The sequence below is a fragment of the Leopardus geoffroyi genome, chromosome C1 (assembly GCF_018350155.1).
Source record: "Leopardus geoffroyi isolate Oge1 chromosome C1, O.geoffroyi_Oge1_pat1.0, whole genome shotgun sequence".
NCBI lineage: Eukaryota > Metazoa > Chordata > Mammalia > Carnivora > Felidae > Leopardus > Leopardus geoffroyi.
Genome location: NC_059328.1, coordinates 43511279 through 43534097, shown reverse-complemented (window position 1 = coordinate 43534097; position 22819 = coordinate 43511279). Strand labels below are relative to the sequence as shown.

General features: G+C 41.1%; 1 protein-coding gene and 1 pseudogene across 1 annotated transcript in view; one reads left to right on the top strand and one right to left on the bottom strand.

Annotated features, from left to right (window-relative positions):
• Positions 1–3660, top strand: part of NDC1 (NDC1 transmembrane nucleoporin) — a 47307-nt gene extending 43647 nt beyond the window's left edge. Inside the window, exon 18 of the mRNA XM_045477466.1 lies at positions 1112–3660. Coding sequence (XP_045333422.1) covers positions 1112–1175 — 64 coding nt within the window. The 3' untranslated portion in view covers positions 1176–3660. The remainder of the gene's footprint in view (positions 1–1111) is intronic.
• Positions 3661–12513: 8853 nt separating this feature from the next.
• LOC123596798 lies at positions 12514–16272 on the bottom strand (annotated as a pseudogene).
• Between the last annotated feature and the right edge of the window lie 6547 nt (positions 16273–22819).

Sequence of the window (22819 nt, the reverse complement as noted above, 5' to 3'; positions counted from 1 at the left end):
AGATTTGGAGTTAAAACATTTGGATTTATGTCTGGTTACATCATTGACTATGTGTGGTTGCAGTCAAGTTACCTAATGATTTAACTTGCCCACGATTATGTAGAACCAGAATTCAGACTCCAGTCTCTCTGACCTAGTGTTCTATTTAATGGTGTCTATAATCTTAACCAGTAGGCTGAGTTGTCTCCCCTAATCTCTGACCTTTGTGATACTGTTTACCCTCCTGTGAAATGGGTATGTTATCTGGCCTCACTAGCACCCGGAGGGAGTCCACACAGTAAAGTACTTGAAATGGTTCAGTTAGAGGCAGCTGGTTTCAGCAAGCAGAGATGCGTATTTATAAAGCGATTTGGGATGATTTGAAGCAGAATTATTGTAAGAAGACTTTTTTGGCACTTTTGAAAGTGGTAACTTTTATAACCTGGATTTTTTAAATCATTTAATAATACCATCTTCAACTAGAAGACCAGAATCTTTATTCATTTTTTACCCAAAAATTTGAAAAGAAGTTTTATACTAATTACAGAATATATTTACTCCGCTTTTATCAAGGTAATGTATTTTTGTGGGAGGCAAGGGTAGGGAGAGAACTCTATTTCCCCATCCAAGACATAACTTATGTTCAAAGGGAAAACTAAATCTAAACCACCAAGCTGTTACCTTTGAAAACGATTAGTGGAGTCTATTGTGTTTTAACCAAACATTTTAGTTTAAAGGATTTTATATTAAAGGCAATTCAAATACTCCACAACTCAAAGATAATGTTGGAATCTGGTTTAAATAAAATAATAAAATCCAGAAAATCTACTGCAAGGCCTGGAACTCTGCACAGCAGGTTCCACAGCAGAGCAGGTTAAAATCGATGCTTTCACTTGTCAGTCTTAATTTGCTTTGGTCTCTTAGAAGGTAGAAGCATGCTGTTACTGAATGCAAGCCCTCCTCCTCATTAGATTAAGGAGGGTTTTCATCCAGCTTTCTCAGAAGTACTAAATAAGTGAAGATTTCTATTCATTTTTAATTGTTTTGAAAAATATTGACTCTGTGCTCTGTGGTTCACTTAATATGCTTAATGTAAAATAAAGCTTATGCTTTGAATTTATGTTTCATTTAGTGCTGTGCAAGCATCTGCAGAACATCAGAAAAGACTTCAACAGTTCTTGGAGTTCAAAGAATAGCTCAGTAATATAAACTGTGTTCATTACACTGCTGATACAGCTACAGATGGGACAGTAAATGTTCAGCATTCTTGGATCAGAAGAAAATGGACTAATTAGATGCTTCCTTTGTCGTGGTGGTTGCTTTGAAAACTATACTTTAATGGGAGAAATCATGGAAAGAAATTCTCAACAGAATAACCGAAAACTGCCTTTTCTGTACCGATGGCTTTTTGTGTGTGTGGTATAATAAAATCTTTATTCAATTTTACAGAAGCCTCTCTGGCAGTAGAAATGTCTTTAGCTTCTATAGCTTAATAATAATAACTGGAAAATGTTTAGAATTTACTTTTGAGCTGAGTAGAACCAGTTCAGAAGGTAAAATAGATTGACTTGATTCGGTCTTCCTGATTGCTGTGAGTTTAACTCTCTGTGCACTCGAAATATGTAAACTTTTTAAGAGTGGTTTCTGCTTACTGAAGGATGAAATGATAATAGTGGAGAAAAATTCACAGAAAAATTATTGTTTAAAGGACATATTTTGTTAATCTGGTAGGTTGTGTTTTTCTTTCCAGGGACAAATTAAATTTGCATGATTGTCCAAAAAAAAGGTCTCAATTTACAGATGCTAACTCTCTATAAAGGAATGTGGAAAAATTCAGTTCTTAAGTTACAAGATCAAACATTCATATTTGATTTTTGAAAGACGATTGACTGACAACTATGAATTTGTTTTGTATCATGCTAGTAAACAATAAGTGTATGGGTATTTTCCCCAACTAGTTTTGCTTTCTTTTTCTGGAACAAAACATTAAGCGATTGCAGAGCTTTTTAAGTGAGAGAAGAAGTTTTGCAACAAAAACCAGGAAACTTTCCCTTTCCCCCCGCCCCCCCCCCCCCATCTTCATTAGATCAAATTATTTGGTGAAGCTCGTTTGGCCTCACAGAGGGAGCAGCCTTTGCTGTGTTAACTGGCTAATAAAAATATATTAGGAAAATCTTTACAACCAGAAACAACTTAGTCATCAAATAGCAAGTGAAACCAAAATGTCAGAGGGCTTACTGTACTTGGGAGTATGTTGTATGCCCCCAAAATGAGCAAAGTAATTTTACAATTTATTAGATCAGCTTCTTTGGAGATGGAAGATTGGAAATCCCACTGGTAGTATTCACTGGACTAGCATTAGACTGAAATGCTCCCTTGTAATTCTTTCCCTATTATCTTTTCCTTCCACCCTTTCCCAGTTTTTTCTTTAAAGTCAGCACAGTATTGTATATGAATCTTTAATGTGGTATGTATGTCTGCCATTTGTCTGATTACTTGATGTATTATATCTTTATTCCTTTTATTTGTTGCCCCATCAACCAGCGCATGCCAAATTATAAATGAATCCTGCTGGCCTTTTGAGCGTCTTTAGGAGACAGTTCCCCAGTTGTCAAGTGTTTGGAGTATTTAGGCTAATTGCCATTGCTTTATTTTTTCTCATCTGAAGTGGAGTGATCTCTTTTTTGAATATGAAAATTGAATTTCGAATGTGGTAATTCCTTGGAGATGGCCAGAAGAGTGTGGCGAGGTTGACTGAAGACTGTTGAATTCCATGTTTTGGAGCCGTTGAGCTTTTTCTGTTGCACTGTCTGTGCTGTCCCTGGCTGAGGCATTTTGGGAGAAAAGGACTCTTAACCTTCTGCTTCCCTTAAAGAATTGTGGCACTTCACCCACTGGATCCTGGAGATTGACGAAGAGATGGTTCCTGTAAGCTTTCAGTGACTTGGGTAAAGTATCTGGCCAGGCTTAGTTTTTTTGCCATTTCTCATGCTTTGGGAAAAGGTACATGTGATGAGCAATATGAAAATTTGAGAGGTGTTCATCCCTATTTTCTCTCAAGGGAATGTGCTGTGTACAAAATACAGGTCACATAATGTCCGCCTGGTGGAGATTTGGAAACTCCGCCCAAATGTGGATTGTATTTAGTAGATAAGAGAGGTAGTTCCTTTTCCCCATTATGTGTTGATAACCTACACACCATCCGCTGAGGTAGGGTATTGCTCGGCCACCTGTTATTAAAGGGAGCTCCCTCTCCTGTGTACAAGGAGGAGGGTCTTAGAAAGGCTAAGAGGAGGGAAGCATTTCCTTTGATGAAGTCCTATCCTGTCTGTGAGCCCACAGGTGCTCTATGACATTGGCCTGAAAATTAGAGAGTGTTCTTTAAAAGTGTTTCTCTGTCAGTACAAAACATGGTTCTTTTCAGCACTTGTAATGTTTGCTTCACCTTATGGGGGGTATAAATTCAGGTAGCTTCTTTCCTGGGGAACCGGGAAACTGTCCTAGAATGAACCGTGTAAATACCCTTGAGTAGATGTGTGTAAGCAACAATTTGTTACTTTGCTGGATTGTTCCTTGATAGTTGGTTTGTGTATCTTCCTGTAAATGTGGTAATCTATTTTATCCTTTTGTATATCACTGATACTGAATTGGGTAGAAAAATAAATCGACAGTTTTTCTAAATGGGACTCTTAAAATATGTGTATCCTTAAGGTCATTTGTTTAATATCTGGTGTGTGTGTGTTCTTTTAGCCCTTTCAATCAAGCCTCAGTTGCTTACAAAACTTGAAAAGGTTTAACTTCTTGATAATTAGCTATTGCCCCTAACTGAACTAATTTGGTGGATATCTGTGTTCAACGATAACCAAGGAACCTGAATTCTGAAGGTCTCTTTCTTCCTTGTCTTGGCTGCCTTTCTTCCAGAACTAAGCAAAGGATGTAGGTGCTGAAAGCCATCTCTTAATAGAATTTTCTTTTCTTGCCAGTATACTGTTTCTGAATGGCTCATATTCCCCAGGCTCACGGTTATGTCTGTCAACTTTACTTAAATTAGTCTCAGTCTGAACGTCACCTCGAGGTTGTTGAGGCACTACACTAAGGCCCTCAACTCCCTCTTATGCTCTCCCAACCCATCGTTCTCTTTCTTTAAAACCAAATAGCTTAAAACAAAGATGGCTTTAATTCCTCAGTTAATAATCCAGCTGTTATTAGCAAGCTGCTGACCACCGTTTTAAAATAGACAAAATTGTTCTTGTTTTAAGGGGTATAAGACAAGGTAGGACAAGCACATAGGCCTGTAGTTCTCAGTCATGGTCCTAAGCAACCTTGGCAGTTGCTGTACTGATGTGCAGGTTGATCCAGAGCTAGCTAATCATTCAAAAACATTCACTGAATGTCTGTTACAGTCCAGCTATTGGAAACAAATTGAACTGTGAACAAGACAGTTCTTGCTTGCCCTTGAGAAGTTTATAATCTAATGCAGTGGCATTTGAAACTTGGAATCAGAAACATGAGCCTCTCAGAGAGTGCTTATTAGAGGTGTAGAGTCCAGGCTCCACTTTGGTACAGATTATGCCTGTGCGCTGGTTCCCAAGAGATGTAGTTTGTAACAAATTCTAAGCAGTGGTCTGAGAATCACACTGTGAGAAGGGTTTATTTTAGATCAGGAGTTCTCAAATTTAGCATACGTCGGAATCCCTTGGAAAGCTTGTTAAAACAGATGGCTAGGCCCCACCTCCAGAGTTTCTGATTCAGTAAGTTTGGGGTGGGGCCCAAGAGTTTGTATTTCTGGCAAGGGTCAGGTGGTGCCGATGCTGCTAGTTAGGAGACCTCACTTTGAGAACCATGGCCCTAGTGGATGGTCTTCTATGTGGTGCTCTCAGATGAGTGTCTGAAGCATGTGAACCATCATTTGCTATAAGGCGTACTTCTGATGCACTTACTGGAAAGCATGAAGAATATGGTTAGACCCCAAAGGCTGAGAAATAGGTGTTCATATACTTACCTTGAAATTGCAGCAAGTGATAGAACATGAACTGCCCTTCCATGTCATTATATACTCAGGTTCATGTTCCCTTTGCCTGGGTTTGTGTCTTGGCATACTTCCTGGTCTTCAGGATGAGCTTAGCCTTTCTACATACTCCCAGATAGAATTCCATGTGTTTTTTTCAACGTGTTGTCATTCCCTCTTTGTACTTATCACATTGATTTGTAATTTAACTGATTATAATATGTATCTCCTTTTAGACTATGAGCTCTCTCTCTTTCCAGGATTCCAGTTACACTTTCTTAATATACCATATGTGTCTTAACTCGTCTTCTCTATGTTAATATTTTTGACTTTCTATGCCTTATTTTGGATAGTTTCTTCTGACCTATCATTTTCTTCCAGTACGTCTAATCAGCGGTTAAATTTATCTGTGAACCCATGGAGACTATGTGCTCCACTAACCATGGTTTCCCAATAAATAAGTGAAAGTTAGTAGTCCTTTCTATGGTTACTTTAGTTTTCATCTTTAGCAGAGCTTTGTCTACAAAGTCTGAAATCTAGAGCGTTTTTTTGTTTGTAAGTTTTGTGACAAAATTTATTTGGCAGCAAAACCTGACCTGATGTGAGGCTCTTTGTAGACTTAATTTATTCCACATAGTGAGACTATGCTTACGTTTGCTGTAGTATGTTTGCTTATGAGGTGCTGTCCCAGACCCCATGAGAGTGTTATGTAATACACATCGTGATTACCTAACACCTGAAAAACTGTATTCTGAAACATCTGGCCTTGGGCATTTAAGACAAGGTGTTGTAGCATTTTTGTAAAATGCTGTTAATTCTTCCATTCACTCATCCAGCATTCACTCACTGCCTACTGTATACCAGACCCTGTGATAGGCTCTGATCGTACAAGGTGATAGACCTTGTCCTCAAAGGGTTCTCCACCCTGTGTGAGAGAAGTAAATGGAGACAACGCATGTTCCCACAGAACCTTTCCCTATTTATTTACAAAATTGACGTGTCCTGGGGCGCCCGGGCGGCTCAGTCAGTTAAGCCTCCAACTTCAGCTCATGTCATGATCTCATGGTTCATGAGTTTGAGCCCCTCATTGGGCCCTGTGCTGTCAGTGCAGAGCCTGCTTCAGATCTTCTGTCTCCCTCTCTCTCTGCCCTTCCCCTGCTCATGCTCTTTCAGAAATAAACATTAAAAACAAAAGACAAAAAAAGTCAAAATTGATCTGTCTTGCTGTTGCTGTTTGCTGATTGAGCATCTATTCTGGCCCTAGCCTACTCCAAGCAATAGCTGTTTGCATTTGTGCCCACTTCCTTTACGGACCTTTTCAGCACTAAATGCAGCATCTCCTTAGGTGTCCTGGTGCTAGCTTGCTTTGTCATTTGTATTATTTTGCAGGAGCTGTGTGATTCTGCCTTGCTCTCAACTTCTCATGTTCTCTCTGCACACACGTCTTATCAGATTCTGTTGAGTGTGCCTTGCAAGTGATCCTGGTGGTAAAGCAGTCCTGGAAGATCTATGGGATGTTCCCTGGCAGGCAAACATTAAAAGGTGACCTCTAAATCACAGACCTTTACCTTGACAGTCTTTTAAAGATACGTGGACTCTTTTTTTTTTTTTTTTCCAATATTTATTTTTGAGAAAGACCGAGCATGAGTGGGGGAGGGGCAGAGAGCAAGGGTGACACAGAATCCGAAGCAGGCTCCAGGCTCTGAGCTGTCAGCACAAAGCCTGACACGGGGCTCAAACCCACAAACTGCGTTTATGACATGAACCAAAGTCAGACGCTTAGCTGAGCCACCTAGGTGCCCCCAGACTTAAACTATTTTAAAAACTTACTTGTTTTAGAAGATAGAGAGCAAGCAGGGGAGGGGCAGAGAGAGAGGGAGAGAGAGAGCCCCAAGCTGGCTCCATGCTGACAGCACAGAGCCCAACGCAGGGCTTGATCCCACAACTGCGAGATCATGACCTGAGCTGAGATCAAGAGCTGGACGCTTAACAGACTGAGCCACCCAAGTATCCCCGGAAATAAAAATTTCAACTATACTGACATCCCACTACTCACCCATCAGAAGGGCTTAAAAAAAAAAAAAAAAAAGACAATGACAGGTGTCGATGAGGATGTGGAGCAACTAAAACTCCCATAGATTTGCTGGAAGGAGTGAACAAATGGGCAGTAACTACTAAAGCTAAGCATATGCCTACCCCAGAATCTACCAGTTCCACTAATTGGTATTAGTGCATATCCCAAGATATGTAAGAGAGATTAGTGCATCTCCCCCTCCAAAATTCATTTACTAAGGATGCTTGTAGGAGTCAGGATTTTTCACAGTAGCCCCAGATTGGAGACCATTCAAATGTCCATCACTACAGTAGAATGGATAAATGGGCTGTCCTTTCACAATACAATTTTACAGAGCAACCAAAAGAATGAACTACTGCTGTGTTAAACAATGTGAGGGAAGTTCATAGACATAATATTAAGCAAAAGAAGCCAGACAGAAAGGAATATATACTGTGATTATATTTATATACATTTCAAGCACAGCGCCCTATGTTTTCACCCTATGAATAATGGGGAGAGGGGCGGTGTATTGACTTGGGAGAGTCGTTAGCAATCCTGAAGTGCTGGAAATGTTCTCTATCTTGATTTGGGTTATGTGGGTGTATACATATGGAAATTCAATGAACTATATAAGATTTCTGTCCTTTATGTTACGCTTGAATTAAAAAAATATTATGAATTAAAAATATTATGAATTTAAAAAACATCCATTATAATGGACAGAACCACTTACAAGGAGGGATAGACCAGTCCACAGTATAACAAGGTATTTTACATACCTCTCTTAGTGACTGATAGGACAAGTGGGTTTTAGAAATCAGTAAGGATGTAGAATATTTAAATGACATGATCAGCAAATCTCACCCAATGGACACATAGGGAACATGGCACCTAACAACTGAAAAACACACATTCTCTTCAAGCTTACACTGAACATTTACAAAGCTGGCCATATGTGGGTCCATAAAGCAAGTCTCAACAAATTTCAAAGGATTAAAATCATTTAGAGTATGTTGGCCATAGGACAATTAAGGTAGAGATCAGTTAAAAGTGATAAATAGAACACTCCATATGTTTGGAAAGTAAGAACTACACTTTTAAATAGCCCACAGGTCGAAGAAGAAACCACGTGGGTGGGAAAAATTATTTTAAATGGGCAATAATAAAAATACATGTTGAACTTATGAGATACAGCTAATGCTATGCTTGGAGGGAAACGTATACCCTTAAATGCATATAGCAGAGAAGAAGAAAGACTGAAATGAGTGAGTTAAGTACCATCTCAAGAAGCTAGAAAGTGAACTTAATCACGTTAGTCTTTACCATTCCTATACCTTTTCAGTGCATGTGTGGAAATGTATTATAATTTCCAATTTACTAGCTCTCACTGGAAACTGAAATCTGTGAGTTCCTTGGGTTCAGGGATGATATCTCATTTTTTATAACCCCAGTGCCTATATTAAGTGCCTGGCATGTGGTTGGTACTTGTTTGAACTGAACTGGGTTCATCATCAGTGCCTTTGGGCTTTTAGAAATCCGGAGTCTCAGACTCAAGCACTTGCAAAAGCCAGACAGGTGATGTGATGAGCGAGGCAGACCAGAGAGCACGCGCCCCATCTGGAGGGAGGACCGCGGCTGCTTGGCCCTAGTTGGTTGTCGCTGTGGGAGAATGTTGGCCTGAGAGGAATAGATCTCTCCATTTGTTGTTTATAAGAAGGCAGAAATTCAGATTTTGATGTGAAATCTCCATTTTTAAAGTGTTGGAAACTAATTTAAAAAATTGGGCAAGTGCCAAACCAAACGACATGGCCCTTTGGCTGCCAGTTTTCAACCTCTGTTTTATTTCACACCTTAAGCAGTAGGAATGTGTTTCATGTCTAAATGTCCCAGCCCACAGACTCTTAAGTAGCCTCTTCCATCAAGTGTATTTCTGACTGAACAGAAGGGACATGGCGGCTTCCTAATTGGATTTCTGGGTCATATCTGTAAGAAGTTTGCAGGGTTCTTTAAAGCCTTCTTTGTAGTTGGCTGTTTACCCCAGCTGAATCAGACGTGTATTCATTCCCAAAGACTTTTTTTCCCTCCTTTTGTTGTAATATTCTTAATGATGCATTCTGACTTTTTCACTCTGTTTTCTACACATTTGTCACCACTTCTGCTTTTGGATCTTCATGCTGGAAAATCTGAGGCTTACATGGAAGATTGATTTTTAATGCCCCTTGCGTTGTTTTTCAGCTGTAACATTTGCATGCAATTATGACATTTTAAAAATAGGAGACCACGGGGTTTGAAAAAAAGATTCTTCTGGGCAGATGAGCAAATGGAAAGGCCGGCCTTTAATTTTGTTAACATCCCAATTACATCGTGGTAACCCTTGTGACGATTTCTGTCCCTTGTAATGCAACACCTGGTTTTTGTTCCAGGGACAGGGACCAAGCCTCGCTGACTCAACCCTTGCTCAATCATGAAAGAGTTGGCTGGAAAGCTCTGGTTTTCCACTGACCAGCAGAGGTCACTATTTCAAAGTTGTTAAAGGAGAGATGTCTGCAGTCCACACCACTTCTCATTTGTTTAGGGGGGAGATTTTATTCATAGTACTGGTGGAGATTTATTTTTTTCTGTATTTTCTAAATGTTCTTTTAAAATCGATTGTTTTAGTATCTTACATTTGAAAGTGCTGATGGCTTGAGTGGGATTCTGTAGATAGATGCTCATAGAGCAATAACTGCTACCATTTATTGAGCACCTGCTGGGTGCTGGACAACAGGTTCCGTACTCCATACACATTATCTTTAATAGCCATTTATCTGTCAGGGTTATGTCGTTCACCTCAGTTTTCTAGGAGAGGAGGCTGAGGCGAGAAATGACACGATTTGCCCAAGGACACACAACTAATAGAGATGGGACTCAGATGCATGGAGATCTGTCTTCAAAGCCAGGCTCTTAATTTTCTTGGGAGCTGTACTTCCCACCCCACCCCTCCACTCCCCCCCACCCCAGGAAGGAGTATTTTATCATCTTGAAGAAACAATCCCCAAGAATGTGTGAGAGGAGTATGTATTTTTGAAGCAAAACCTTAGAAATAGCTTGCTATTTTTCCTTTGCAAATTTCAGCCTGTGATTTTCTTGCAGAATCTAGACTTTACTCCTTGTCTTCTTTGAAACGGAACCGTGATGCTCTGTCAGGCTTTGCTCCTTCTCCTCGTGAAAATGGAACACTGTCTCCAAATATGTCTCAAGCTTAAGACTTATTTAGTTGAATCAAGTTTAGTAAAGAGAATTCTTATTTCAATGTACAAGTCCAATGGAAAACCTCCTAACTTTGGACAGAAGTACTGTTTGTGAGTGAAAAGATAAATCTGTTTTAGTGGACTTTTATTTATTCGTGTTTTAAAACATGAATAAGTCACCAGGATTTTCCACAAAGCTAGACAGTTATGAGAGGACAGCTGTGTCCATCACCAGATAATGAGTGGTCAGTTTGCCCCGCCTTGTTCTCACTGAAGAGGTCATGTGAGAACAGTAAGAAAAGCTTTGTATCTTTTGGGCTGCTATAAAAGGACACTGGGTTCTGGAGTCAGCCTTACAAATTGGCCTGCTATACCGAAGTCCATCATTCTTATTTCAAAAATTGTAATGTTTTTGTGGTTGCTATTAACTATGATAATAATAACAATTATTGTTATTATTAGGACAGAAGACCATATTACCCTTTTAGATCTTCTTAAATAATAAGATGGAACTGGCTTATTTTCTTTGTCAGCAAATATTTGACACGTTTTCATACGGATAGCAAGTAGCTCAGAGTAGGCAAACTAAGGCTGTAGTTGGAGGAGATAGGCAATGAATATAAACCAACGTCACGTGACGGTGAGTATTCTGAAAAGCAAGTAGATAAAGCAAGTAGGTAGTAACTAGCAGAGTGCGTCCATTTTAGGTGGGGAGGTCAGGGAAGGCCTTCCTGGTAAAGTGATGTTTGGCCAGATAACTGGGAGAAAAGTCCCAGAAAGCAGGACCCCAATACCAGAGTGCGCTTGATAAGTTCAAGGGATAGCAAAGAGAGCAGAGTGGCTGCGCACGGTGGGGGGTGGCAGAGGTGAGGTCAGCGACGTAGGAGAGGACCAATCCATGTCCGGACTGGTAGGCTACAATAAGGACTTTGCTTTTACTCTGAGTCAGAGGAAAGTTCTGAGCAAAGGAGTAACTTGGGCCCACTTATGTTTTTTCAAAATTCAATCTGTTCTGTGGAAAGTAGACTGGGGAGAGGGGGTGGCTGGTAAGAATGAAAGCAGGGAGACTACTTAAGAGGCTACTATATTGTCTGGTTCTGTTTCCTGACAAATACAGTGATGTGCTGAAAGCCAACTAAAGTTTTTATGGGAGAGCAGTTGCCCAGTAATGAGAGTGAGGAAGGGGTATAACTTAGTGGCCTGGTAATTGCGGCAACGTGGCTTCCAGAAACCACCATTAAGGATGAGGGATGCCTTGGGCCACCCAGGGGAAGTTCCAAAGTTGAAAACTGCAACTTCCAAATGCTTGACCTCTCCCTTCCCTTCCATCTCTGTCGCCCCCATCACCCGGGCCTGTCAGGTTAACTTCCTAAATAAAGCTGCATTTAGCCACTTCTGTCCATCCCCACCAACCCTGGCCACCTGAGTCCAGGCTCCCCAGCATTGCTCTTTGGGACTAGGCCTGATGATTCTGACAGCATCTGCACTTGCCTCTTTCTCAATCCACTTTCTACACAACAGGTAGAATGGTATTTTCAGAACAGATCTGATTATGTCAGTCTCCAGCCTAAAATTCTTCATCAATTTTGGATCCAGCCCTTTCCCTTCCCTGGCCTCATCTGGGGCCTCCCCTCCCCTCACTCACTGGCTTCCATTCACACTGCCCTTCTTTTGCTGCCTGGAAGGGGATCTTCGTTCCTCTCATCTCAGGGCTTTTTGCACATGCTCGGCCATCTGCTGGAAAGCTCTTCCTCAGCTCTGAGACCAGTGACTTTGTTTCCTCCAAGATTCCATCTGAATCATCACCTCCTCAGGGAAGCCTTCTGTGACCCTTTAAACTTCATCAAGCCCCCAACACCCCTGCCTACTTCACAGCCTTTCATCACATGGGGCATTTCTCCTTCAGGACCTTATATCTTTGTTCAATTGTATGATTCACGTACGTGCATGGATTTGTATGATTAGTTGAATACTTTCTGTCCACTACCAGTTGGAAGCTCCATGAGTCTCTGGCTCCTTAGAACAGATCCTGGGCATGGTAGGTGCTCAGTCAATATTGTTGGATCAAGATGGATGGGAATGTGCATACACTACCTCTGATCTCTCAGAATGAGTTTCTGGAGGGTCTTCACATCCTTTGGCAGCTCCTTAATTCACTCTATTAACTTATGCATCTATTCAACCATAATTCACTGAGTGTGCATGGACACCAGGCACATACCAGGTGCTCAGTACCAGGGCTAGAGTGGCACATAGAACAATTCCTGCCCCCAAAGAGCTGGGGGCACTCAGAAGGCTTTCAGCTAGGAGAGCAACATGGTGGGATTAGTAATTTAGAAAGATCACTCTGGCTGCAGGGAGGAGGTTGGATTGCAGGGGCCAGGCAGGAGACCCAGATGGGAAGCTGGTCCAGTGATACAGACTAGAGATGATGAGGCCTGGTGAAGGCCACAGTGTGGAGATGGAGAGAAGGAGCGCTTACAGGAAGTACACGGGAGGTAGGAATTACAGGCCTTGGAGTCTAGATGTGGGTGGAGGGAGAGAAGGAGCCTGGGATAACCCCTAGGATCCCAGCTTGATGGTGCCATCATTCATGTAAGAGAAAACAGGAGGAGAGGAGAAAGGAGAAGGAGGGGGTGGGGAGAAACTTGACTTCTCAAGCCATTTATCAGTTTCTATTTGTAGAGAGAGTTTGATGAGCCTAAGGCGTCATTTAGAAGAGACTCCACTTTTAGGAGTAACCAACTTGACTCTTTTTAATTTACATACAGTAAAATTCACTGTGTACAGATCTAAGGGCTTTGATAAATGCGTAGAGTCGTGTAAACACTGCCACAATCAAGATACAGAACAGTTCTATCGTGGCCCTTCCTCCCCCAAATTGCCTCATTTCTTGTAGTCATCTTTTCTAACCCTTAACTCCTGGAAATTGTTGATCTGTTTTTTATAATTTTGCCTTTTCCAGAATGTTACATCAATGGAATCATACAGTATGTAGTTTTTTGAGTCTGGCTTCTTCTTCTTTTTTTTTTGTTTTTAAGGTTTATTTATTCATTTTGAGAGTGTGGGGCGGGGAATGAGTGGGGGGGAGGCAGAGGATACATCTGATTCATCCATGTTGTTATGTATGTCAATAATCAACTTTATGTTACTGTTGAATAGTATTTCATTCTGTGCATTTACCATGGTTTATCTGCTCTGCAGTTGAGGAACATTTGGTTTTCTATTTTTGAGGATTACAAACAATGTTCCTAAAAAATCTTTGTGTACAGGTTTTTGTGTAAACCTAGATTTTCATTTCATACTGGGAAGGAGGTTGCTGGCTTGTATGAGTTGTATGGCAAGTATTATGTTTAACTTTGTAAGAAAATATCAAACTTTTCCAAAGTGGTTGTGCCTTTTTGCATTTCTACCAGCAATTTATGTGAGTTTCACTTGCTTCACATTCTTGCCAGCATTTGATATTTTTATTTTTTTTTTTATTAAAAAATTTTTTTTTTCAACGTTTTTTATTTATTTTTGGGACAGAGAGAGACAGAGCATGAACGGGGGAGGGGCAGAGAGAGAGGGAGACACAGAATCGGAAACAGGCTCCAGGCTCTGAGCCATCAGCCCAGAGCCTGACGCGGGGCTCGAACTCACGGACCGCGAGATCGTGACCTGGCTGAAGTCGGACGCTTAACCGACTGCGCCACCCAGGCGCCCCAGCATTTGATATTTTTAAAATTTTATTTTTAAATTTAAAATTATAACCATTCTAATAGATGTGTAATGGTATTGCAGTGTGTTTATCATTTGCATTCCCTCATGACTAATGATGATGAACATCTTTTTATGTACTTATTTTGCATATTTTCTTTGGTGAAGTATCTGTTCAGATCTTTTGCCCATTTAAAACCGTTGGTTGTTTTCTTTTTCTTAAGTTGTGAGAGTTCTTCAGAAATTCTGAATGCAGGTCATTAGTTGGATATATGATTTGCAAATATTTTCTCCCTGTTTGTGGCTTGTCCTTTCATTCTCTTAATAGTGGCTTTTGAAGAGCAAAAATTTTAATTTTTTATCAAGTCCAATTTAACATTTTTTTTCTTTATGGATTGTGCTTTTGGCATCATATCTAATTACTCTTCACCTAATCTGAAGTCACAAGTATTTTCTTCTCTATTTTCTTCCAGAAGTCGCAGCTTTGCATTTTGATCCATTTTGAGTTAATTTTTTTTTTTTTCAACGTTTATTTATTTTTGGGACAGAGAGAGACAGAGCATGAACGGGGGAGGGGCAGAGAGAGAGGGAGACAGAATGGGAAACAGGCTCCAGGCTCTGAGCCATCAGCCCAGAGCCTGACGCGGGGCTCGAACCCACGGACCGCGAGATCGTGACCTGGCTGAAGTCGGACGCTTAACCGACTGCGCCACCCAGGAGCCCCTTGAGTTAATTTTTTATAGCGTGTGATGTATAGGCTGAGGTTTGTTTTTTTGTATATGTATATTCAGGTACTCCAGCACTATTTGTTGAAAGACTGTCCTTTCTCCACTCAATTGTTTTGTACTTTTGACAAAATCTCTTCGCCATATGTGGGTTCCATAGAATATGGAATATTCTGTTCCATTAATTTATGTGAATATCCTTTTGCCAGTATCACACTGCCTTGATTTTTTAAAATATAATTTATTGTCACACTGTCTTGATTATTATAGCTTTATAGTGAGTTTTAAAATCAGGTAGTGAGTCCTCCATCTTTTTCTTTTTCATAACTGTGGCCATTCTAATTCCTTTGGCTTTCCAAATAGGTTTTTCAAACCAGCTTGTTGCTTTCTATTAAAAACAACAACAACAACAACAACAACAACAACAACAAACTCCTGCTGGCATTTTGATTGAAGTTGTGCTGAATTTATAGATTAATCTGGGGAGAATGGACATCTTAATAATATTTAATCTTCCAAATGATGAATAAAGTATACCTCTTTTGTTTACTTAGATCTACTTTGATTTCTTTAATCAGAGTTTTGTAGTTTTCAGCATATATGTTCTGTACTTATTTGTTAGATTTATATCTAACTATATCTTTTTTAAAAAATTTTTTTACTGTTTACTTATTTTTGAAGGAGAGAGAGACAGAGCATGAGCCTGTAAGGGGCAGACACACACACACACACACACACACACAGAATCTGAAGTATGCTCCAGGCTCTGAGCTGTCAGCACAGAGCCTGACGCAGGGCTTGAACTCACCAACTGAGATCATGACCTGAGCTGAAGCTGGACGTTCAACCAACTTTTTTTTTTTTTTTTTTTTTTGTCCATGAGGCATTTTATTTGCATGTATGTATTCCATCCCTAGGAAAAAAATCCCAGGATTTTTTTCCCCTCCTGTGTGTTTTCATCTTGCTTCTTCATGGTTCATGATGCCAGCTGAGGTTGTCAGTACAATGAAACCAAGCTGGTGACACGGGAACAGATTATTCTGCCATTTTTCTAGATCTTTAAGTTGTACAGCAAACCTGGGGCTGATCACTCCACACTTGTTTAACCTGCCTGTGAGGTTCACAACAATTTTCCCAGCTCTGTGATCATCAGTGATTTCCAATTTGCCAATGTAACCGTGCTCCATCATCACAGTTAGAAACCGGATGATGACTTTGGAGCATGGCCTAATAAGGCCCTGGCGTTTGTCTCTCCTGTCACATTAATGCTCTTGAGAGCATCTGCCAGGATGTTCATGTGTACTGTTATGGTGACATCAGAAGATGGGGAAAAGAGAATGGGCAAAATTAAAAAAAAATTTCTAGTGGTTTATTGCTAGTATATATAAACGTGATGGATTTTTCTATATTAACCTTGTATCCTGCAACCTTGATAAACTTATCATTTATTAGCTCTACGAGGGTTTTTGGGATAGTTTCCATGGGATTTTATACATCGATGATAATGTTGCCTGCCAATAGAGAATATTAGTTCTTACTTTCTAACTTGTGTGTGTCAATTTTTTTCCCCTTGCCTTACTGCACTTGCTTAGGACCTCCAGTGTGATTGCTGAATAGGAATAGTGAAAGCAGATATCCTTATTTGTTCTTAATCTTAGGGGAAAATCATTCATCTTTTACCACTAAGTATAGTGTAAATGTGTGATCGTAGGTTTTGTTTTTGTAGATGCCCTTTTTCTAGTTAAGAAAGTTCCTTCCTATTCCTACTTTCAGTTGGTTCTTATTCTCCCTAATCATATTTGAGATTTTATCTAGAACATCTTTATTGGTCCTTTATGACTGTGTTCCATATTAGGATTCTTCAGGGGTTTTTCTTTGTTCTAAAAAAGAGCATCTTTGGGACACCTGGGTGGCTCAGTCAGTTGAGCGTCCAACTCTTGATTTCGGCACAGGTCATGATCCCAAGGTGGTGAGATCGAGCTCCGCGTCAGGCACCACACTGAGCGTGGAGCTTACTTGGGATTCTTTCTCTCTTTCCCTCTGCCCCTTTCCCCCATCCATGTGTGCGTGCTCTCTCTCTAATAATAATAATAATAATAATAATAATAATAATAATAATAAATGATAACAAAGCATCTTCAAGTTAATAAAAGAAGTCTAGAAGTTGTGAAAGAACTATGTTGGGTATTTCATTTATCATCATCATGACTTTTCATTTTCTGGTGATTTGATCTTTTTCCACCTTCTCATTGAGTCTCCACAGAAGCCCTGGTGAGTCAGGGACTGTCATCTTTATTTGGCAGATGCAGTGTCAAGGAACCAGGGATGGTGACTTGGTCAGGTCCCTCAGCTTAATAGCACCAGAGCTACAACCACTAAAGAAGTCATTCTATGGACTGTCCTCAATGAAAGCCCCAAAGTGCAGTGAAGGAAACCCAAGCTTTGTACTCAGGCACACAATCTTTAATTTTAATTAAGTCAAAAATTTTTATTGCAGTAAAATTCATGTAACATAAAATTAACCACTTAAAAGTGAGCAATTCAGTGGCATTTAGAACATTCACAGTGCTGTGCAACCATCATCTTTATCTAATTCCAAAAATTTTTCCTTAGCCTAAAAGAAAACCTGTAGCCATTAAGCAGATAATCCCCATTAGCCCCTGGCTACCACCAATCTGCTTTCTGTCTCTACGGATTTACCTATTACGAATATATCGTACAGGGGCGCCGGGGTGGTTCAGTCAGTTAAGTGTGCGACCTCGGCTCAGGTCATGATCTTGCAGTCCGTGAGTTCGAGTCTCGCGTTGGGCTATGGGCTGACAGCTCAGAGCCTGGAGCCTGCTTCTGATTCTGTGTCTCCCTCTCTCTCTGCCTCTCCCCCACTCACATTCTGTCTCTCAAAAATGAATAAATGTTAAAAAAAAAAAAAACCTGGGGTGGCTCAGTCAGTTGAGTGTCCGACTTTGGCTCAGGTCACCATCTCACAGTTCATGAGTTTGAGCCTGGCATTGGGTCTGTCTGCTGTCAGCACAGAGCCCGCCTCAGATCTTTTGTCCCCCTCTCTCTCTGCCCCTCCCTCATTCACGGCCAGTCTCTCTCTTTCTCTCTGTCAAAAATAAATAAACATTAAAAAAAAAAGATATATAAGTGGAATCCTTTTGTGTCTTGGGGTTCATCCAGGTTGTAACATGTAACAGTACTTCATTCCTTTTTAAGGCTGAATAGTATGCCATTTGTGTGTGTGTGTGTGTGTGTGTGTGTGTGTGTGTGTGTACAGTTTGTTCATTCATCCTGGTGAACATTTGGATTGTTTCCACAGCAGTGTTCTTTTGGGTAGATAGGAGTGGAATTGCTGGGTCATATGGTAATTCTATGTTAAAATTTTTGAGGAACCATCAAACTATTTTCCACAATGGCTGAACCATTTTACATTCCTACTAGAAATATATGAAGGTTCCAATTTCTCTACATCCTCACCAACACTTGTTTTGTTTTTTTTTTTTTTAATTATAGCCATCCTAGTGGGTGTGAAGTGATACCTCATTGTAGTTTTGATTTGCATTTCCCTAATGACTAGTAAGGGTGAGCATCTTTTCATGTACTTGTTGACCATTTGTACATCTTCTTTGGAGAAATGTCTGTTCAAGTCCTTTGCCCGTGTTTTAACTGGATTGTCTTTTTGCTGTTGGGTTATATGAGTTCTTTATATGCTCTGGATACCAAACACTTATAAAATGTATGATTTGCAAATATTTTCTCCCATTCTGTATGTTGTCTTTTCACTATCTTCATAATGTCCCTTTGATGCACAAAAGCTTTTAATTGTGTTGAAGTCCTTTTTTTTCTTTTTTAAATTTTGTTGCTTCTGTTTTTGGTTTCACATCTAAGAATCTATTGCCAAATCCAAGGTCACAAAGATTACCCCTACATTTTCTTCTAAGCATTTTATGGTTTTTAGCTCTTGCATTTAGGAACATTTGAGTTACTTCTTGTAGATGGTATGAGATGGGGATTCAACTCATTCTTTTGCATATGGATATCCAGTTGTCCCAGGACCATTTGTTGAAGAGACTATGTTTTTCTCAAATGATTCGTCTTGGGACTCTTGACTGAGAACTTTAGTAAATCACTTAGTTTGGAACTACCTACAAAATGGGAAAGAGAATCTCTCTCTCAGAGTTTTCAGGATAAAATGAGATCACATATGAAGAGTGTCAGCCATACTATCTGGCACGTAGTAGGTTCCCCAGTGAATGTTAATTCTTCTCTTGCTGCAAGAAATAGAGGCAGGGTAAGCAGTGTAGCATTCATCACTTCTATTCCTTCTCCTTTTGCATATCTCCAGGACACAGGAGACCCTTAGATACACAGAAATGTCTATTTTTGCCTCAACCATTTGCTGAGTATATTCTTAAGACTGTGGACAAAGATGGTGAGTGGGGAAGTCATGATAGGTTGAAGAAGCACTTAGCTAGAAATGCAGTTAAGCAAATGGAGTAGTGGTCAGTCTTTAATAATTCAATCAGCATTCCATAAACATTTATCTAGTACTGACTTTGTGCTAGAATCTGTTCTAGGTTCTGGAGTTACAAAGGCAAAAGGCTGCCCCTGCTCTCAGAGAGGTCTCACTCTAGATGAAGAGAGAGGCTGTTAAATAGGTAGTTTTAAAACAGTATAAGTTCTGAGATGGAATGAAGTAGAGATTTCTGTAAGAGTGTATGGGAAGAAAATAATTGTAGCCAGAGGATTCCAACAAGGCTTCTGGTAAAAGTGACACTTGAGCTGTGTATCAAACAATTCACAGGAAGGAGTATGAAGAAGGACAGGAGGGAAAAATGTTAGCATAGTAAGCATCATATACAAAACCATGAAGACATGAGTATATGTTCTGGGTTCTAGGTGATGAAAAATATTCTAGGGTTCCTGGAACATAGGATAGGGCCAAATGGTACAGTGAGAAAATGGTTTGACTTTATTTAGATGGCTGTTGGGATTTATTTTTTGTTTGTTTTTTTGTTTAAAAAAAAAATTTTTTTTAATGTTTCTTATTGAGAGACAGAGACACAGAGCGTGAGCAGGGCAGGGGTAGAAAGAGGGAGAGACACAGAATCTGAAGTAGGCTCCAGGCTCTGAGCTGTCAGCATAGAGCCCGACGTGGGGCTTGAACTCACAAACTGCGAGATCATGACCTGAGCCAAAGTCAGTTGCTTAACCCACTGAGCCACCCAGGTGCCCCGGGATCTATTAATAATCATTGCCCTAAATAGGGAAATGATGTGATCAAATCTGTGCCTCAGAGACGGACAGAGAGACCTGTAGGGAAAATGGAAGCTAGGGAAGAAGATGAGGCTGAGGCAGGAAGAAGAGTTGGGAAGAAATGTTGGTGGGGGGGGGGCAGGAAGGGTGGGATTGTTAAGTGGATTAATGGCAAATCAAATATGGGAGTGTGGGAGAAGAGGGACCTAGGCTGGGTCTCAGACTTCTAACATGGGAGACTTGACCATGGGGACATTCATCTAGGTAGTTACAGGAATGAAGACTTAAGTCAGAGAAGAAAACACGATGTTTGCTTTTGCAGATGGACCCTGATGGAGATATCTAGTAGACAGGCTGTATGTGGGACTAGAAGGGCAAAAGTGGGTTTGAGCGGGAACACTGGTGAGTATAAAAAACACACATTATTGTCTGGCCTGCTAAAAGGAGAAGTGGGTTTTATTTGTTTTGCTTGGTTTTGTTCTTGACAATTAAAATATGAATGAGTTTTATTTTCGTACCAAAACTATAAAGAAAAGAAATATAGCCCATACTCTTTTTTTTTTTTTTTTTTTTTAATTTTTTTTTTCAACGTTTATTTATTTTTGGGACAGAGAGAGACAGAGCATGAACCGGGGAGGGGCAGAGAGAGGGAGACACAGAATCGGAAACAGGCTCCAGGCTCCGAGCCATCAGCCCAGAGCCTGATGCGGGGCTCGAACTCACTGACCGCGAGATCGTGACCTGGCTGAAGTCGGACGCTTAACCGACTGCGCCACCCAGGCGCCCCTAGCTCATACTCTTAATACTCAAATAACCCCTACTGAAAAAGAGGGAGGATAATATATACTGTTAGAAAATACTAACAGTTCAGAAGAGTAAAAAATGAAAAGTACAGGATTCCACCCCCCCTCCCCCCCCCTCCCGTCCTCCATTCCCTTAACCACTGTTAACACTGCCTTGTATTTCCTTCTAGGAAAAAAACCGCATGCACCCACTGGATTCTGTATATCCCCAAAGGGCTCCTGCAGTATACAAGTGTTTAAGAGGCCTATTTTATTGAGCAGATTAACCTTCTCATTGCTTTGTCAGGCTTTACAAACCCATCTGTCCTGGTGGGGTGGAGCTGTGAGCTCACTGGAGGAAGGGCAGGATCTCCATTTCTCTACTTCAGGTGTGGGGGCTGGCTCAGGGTAGGTTCCCAATAAAGAGTAAGTGAATGAGCTGTTGGTGCACCTTGGAAATTGGAAGAGCCTTTGCCTGAAGTTCCAGTTGATTCAGTGACTTATTCAGCAAATGTTTTCATCGTCCTAAGTGTGCGATGCTGTATGTGAGTGTGCGTGTGTGTGTGTGTGTGTGTGTGTGTGTGTGTGTGTGGTGAGGAGGGAAGGCAGAGGGCTTGGCTGAAGGGCAGAACTGGAAAGGCCAGCCATCTTCTTCCACCTGTCTTGATTTTGAGGTCCAGAGTGAGATTGTGATTTGCGAAAGCCACGTGGCCTATTGGAGGCACTTCCAAAGGAGGGTGTGTGGAGTAGCACCTAGTGGTGTGTCGGGAGGGCTTACTGAGCTACTCTTGCTCCTTTCTACCCCTTCCCCTCCTACCAAAAAAGTAGCAACAATCCCCGACTCCAAATCCCTGGACAGAGGCAACACCTTGAGATGCCCTTGACCTATGTGTCACAGACAGGTTGGTTGACATCCTATACCTAATAGAGGCAACTGGCTGGCATCGAAGTGAGGAAGGCTGGATGCTGGTGCCACACCCAGTCACATCCTCTCTCCTTTGAATGTGGGGGTGGGTCTAAATAAATCTCCAAGGTCCTTCTTAGCGCTATTGCTCTCTAATTGTAAGATGCTATATTTAGTCAATTACAGGAAATCAGATTTTGGAATTCTAGGATTCTAAAATCCTGGTTTCCCAAGATTCCAGGGATGCTGCTTGAGGTCTCTTACTCTGTGCAGAATCCTCTATTGTGAGACCTGACTTGTGTCATAGGGAGGGGTTCCATATACATTTTTCAACTTGAGAGCAGGACCAAAGAGGTCAGACCGCTCCCTTCAGAGAGTGTGAAGCCAGACAGGTCCCTTGGAGCCTGCCCAGGTCCCTAGCAAACAGTGCAGAGGGGGTGGACTGAGATGAAATGCAGAGACCACCTCAGGGGCCCCATTGGGCCCTTCCAGTAGCCCTGGCAAATAGTCCAGTCCAGCTGAACAGCCCGGTTTTGTACAGGAGGAAACTGAAATTCAGAGAAGGGGACTGAGCCACTGCTACCGGTCACCCTGAAGTCCTGTTTGTGCGGTGTTCTTTCTATACATTGGACAGGGATCCCTGAGACACTACTGTCTGTGAGGAGCCCGGAATGCAGGCGAACCGGGTTCCAGGCCCGGAAGGAATGTGTCTAAGCCTTTACAAGTCTGTGAAGATCTGGGAGCTTGCTAAAAATCTGGGCGCTGGGGCTCTGTCCCCAGACAGATTTACAGATTTAATTAGAAAATATCGGGGCACCTGAGTGGCTTAGTCGGTTGAGCCACTCACTCTTGACTTTGGCTTAGGTCATGATCTGGAGGTTAGTGGGACTGAGTCCTGCCTCCAGGTCTGTGCTGACTGCACAGAGCCTGCTTGGGATTCTCCCTGTTCCTGCTCTGTCTCTCTCAAAACAAATAAATAAACATTGTGTTTTGAAAAAGAAAATATTGACCTGGGCATCTGTTTCTGTTTGTCTTTTTTTTTTTTTTTTTTAAACAAACATCTTTACCTTTCTAATTTTTTTAAGTAAGCTCTACGCCCAAAGTGGGGCTGGAACTCACCATCCTGAGATCAAGAGTCACATGCTGTACTGACCGTGCCAGCCAGGCGCCCCTGTTTTTG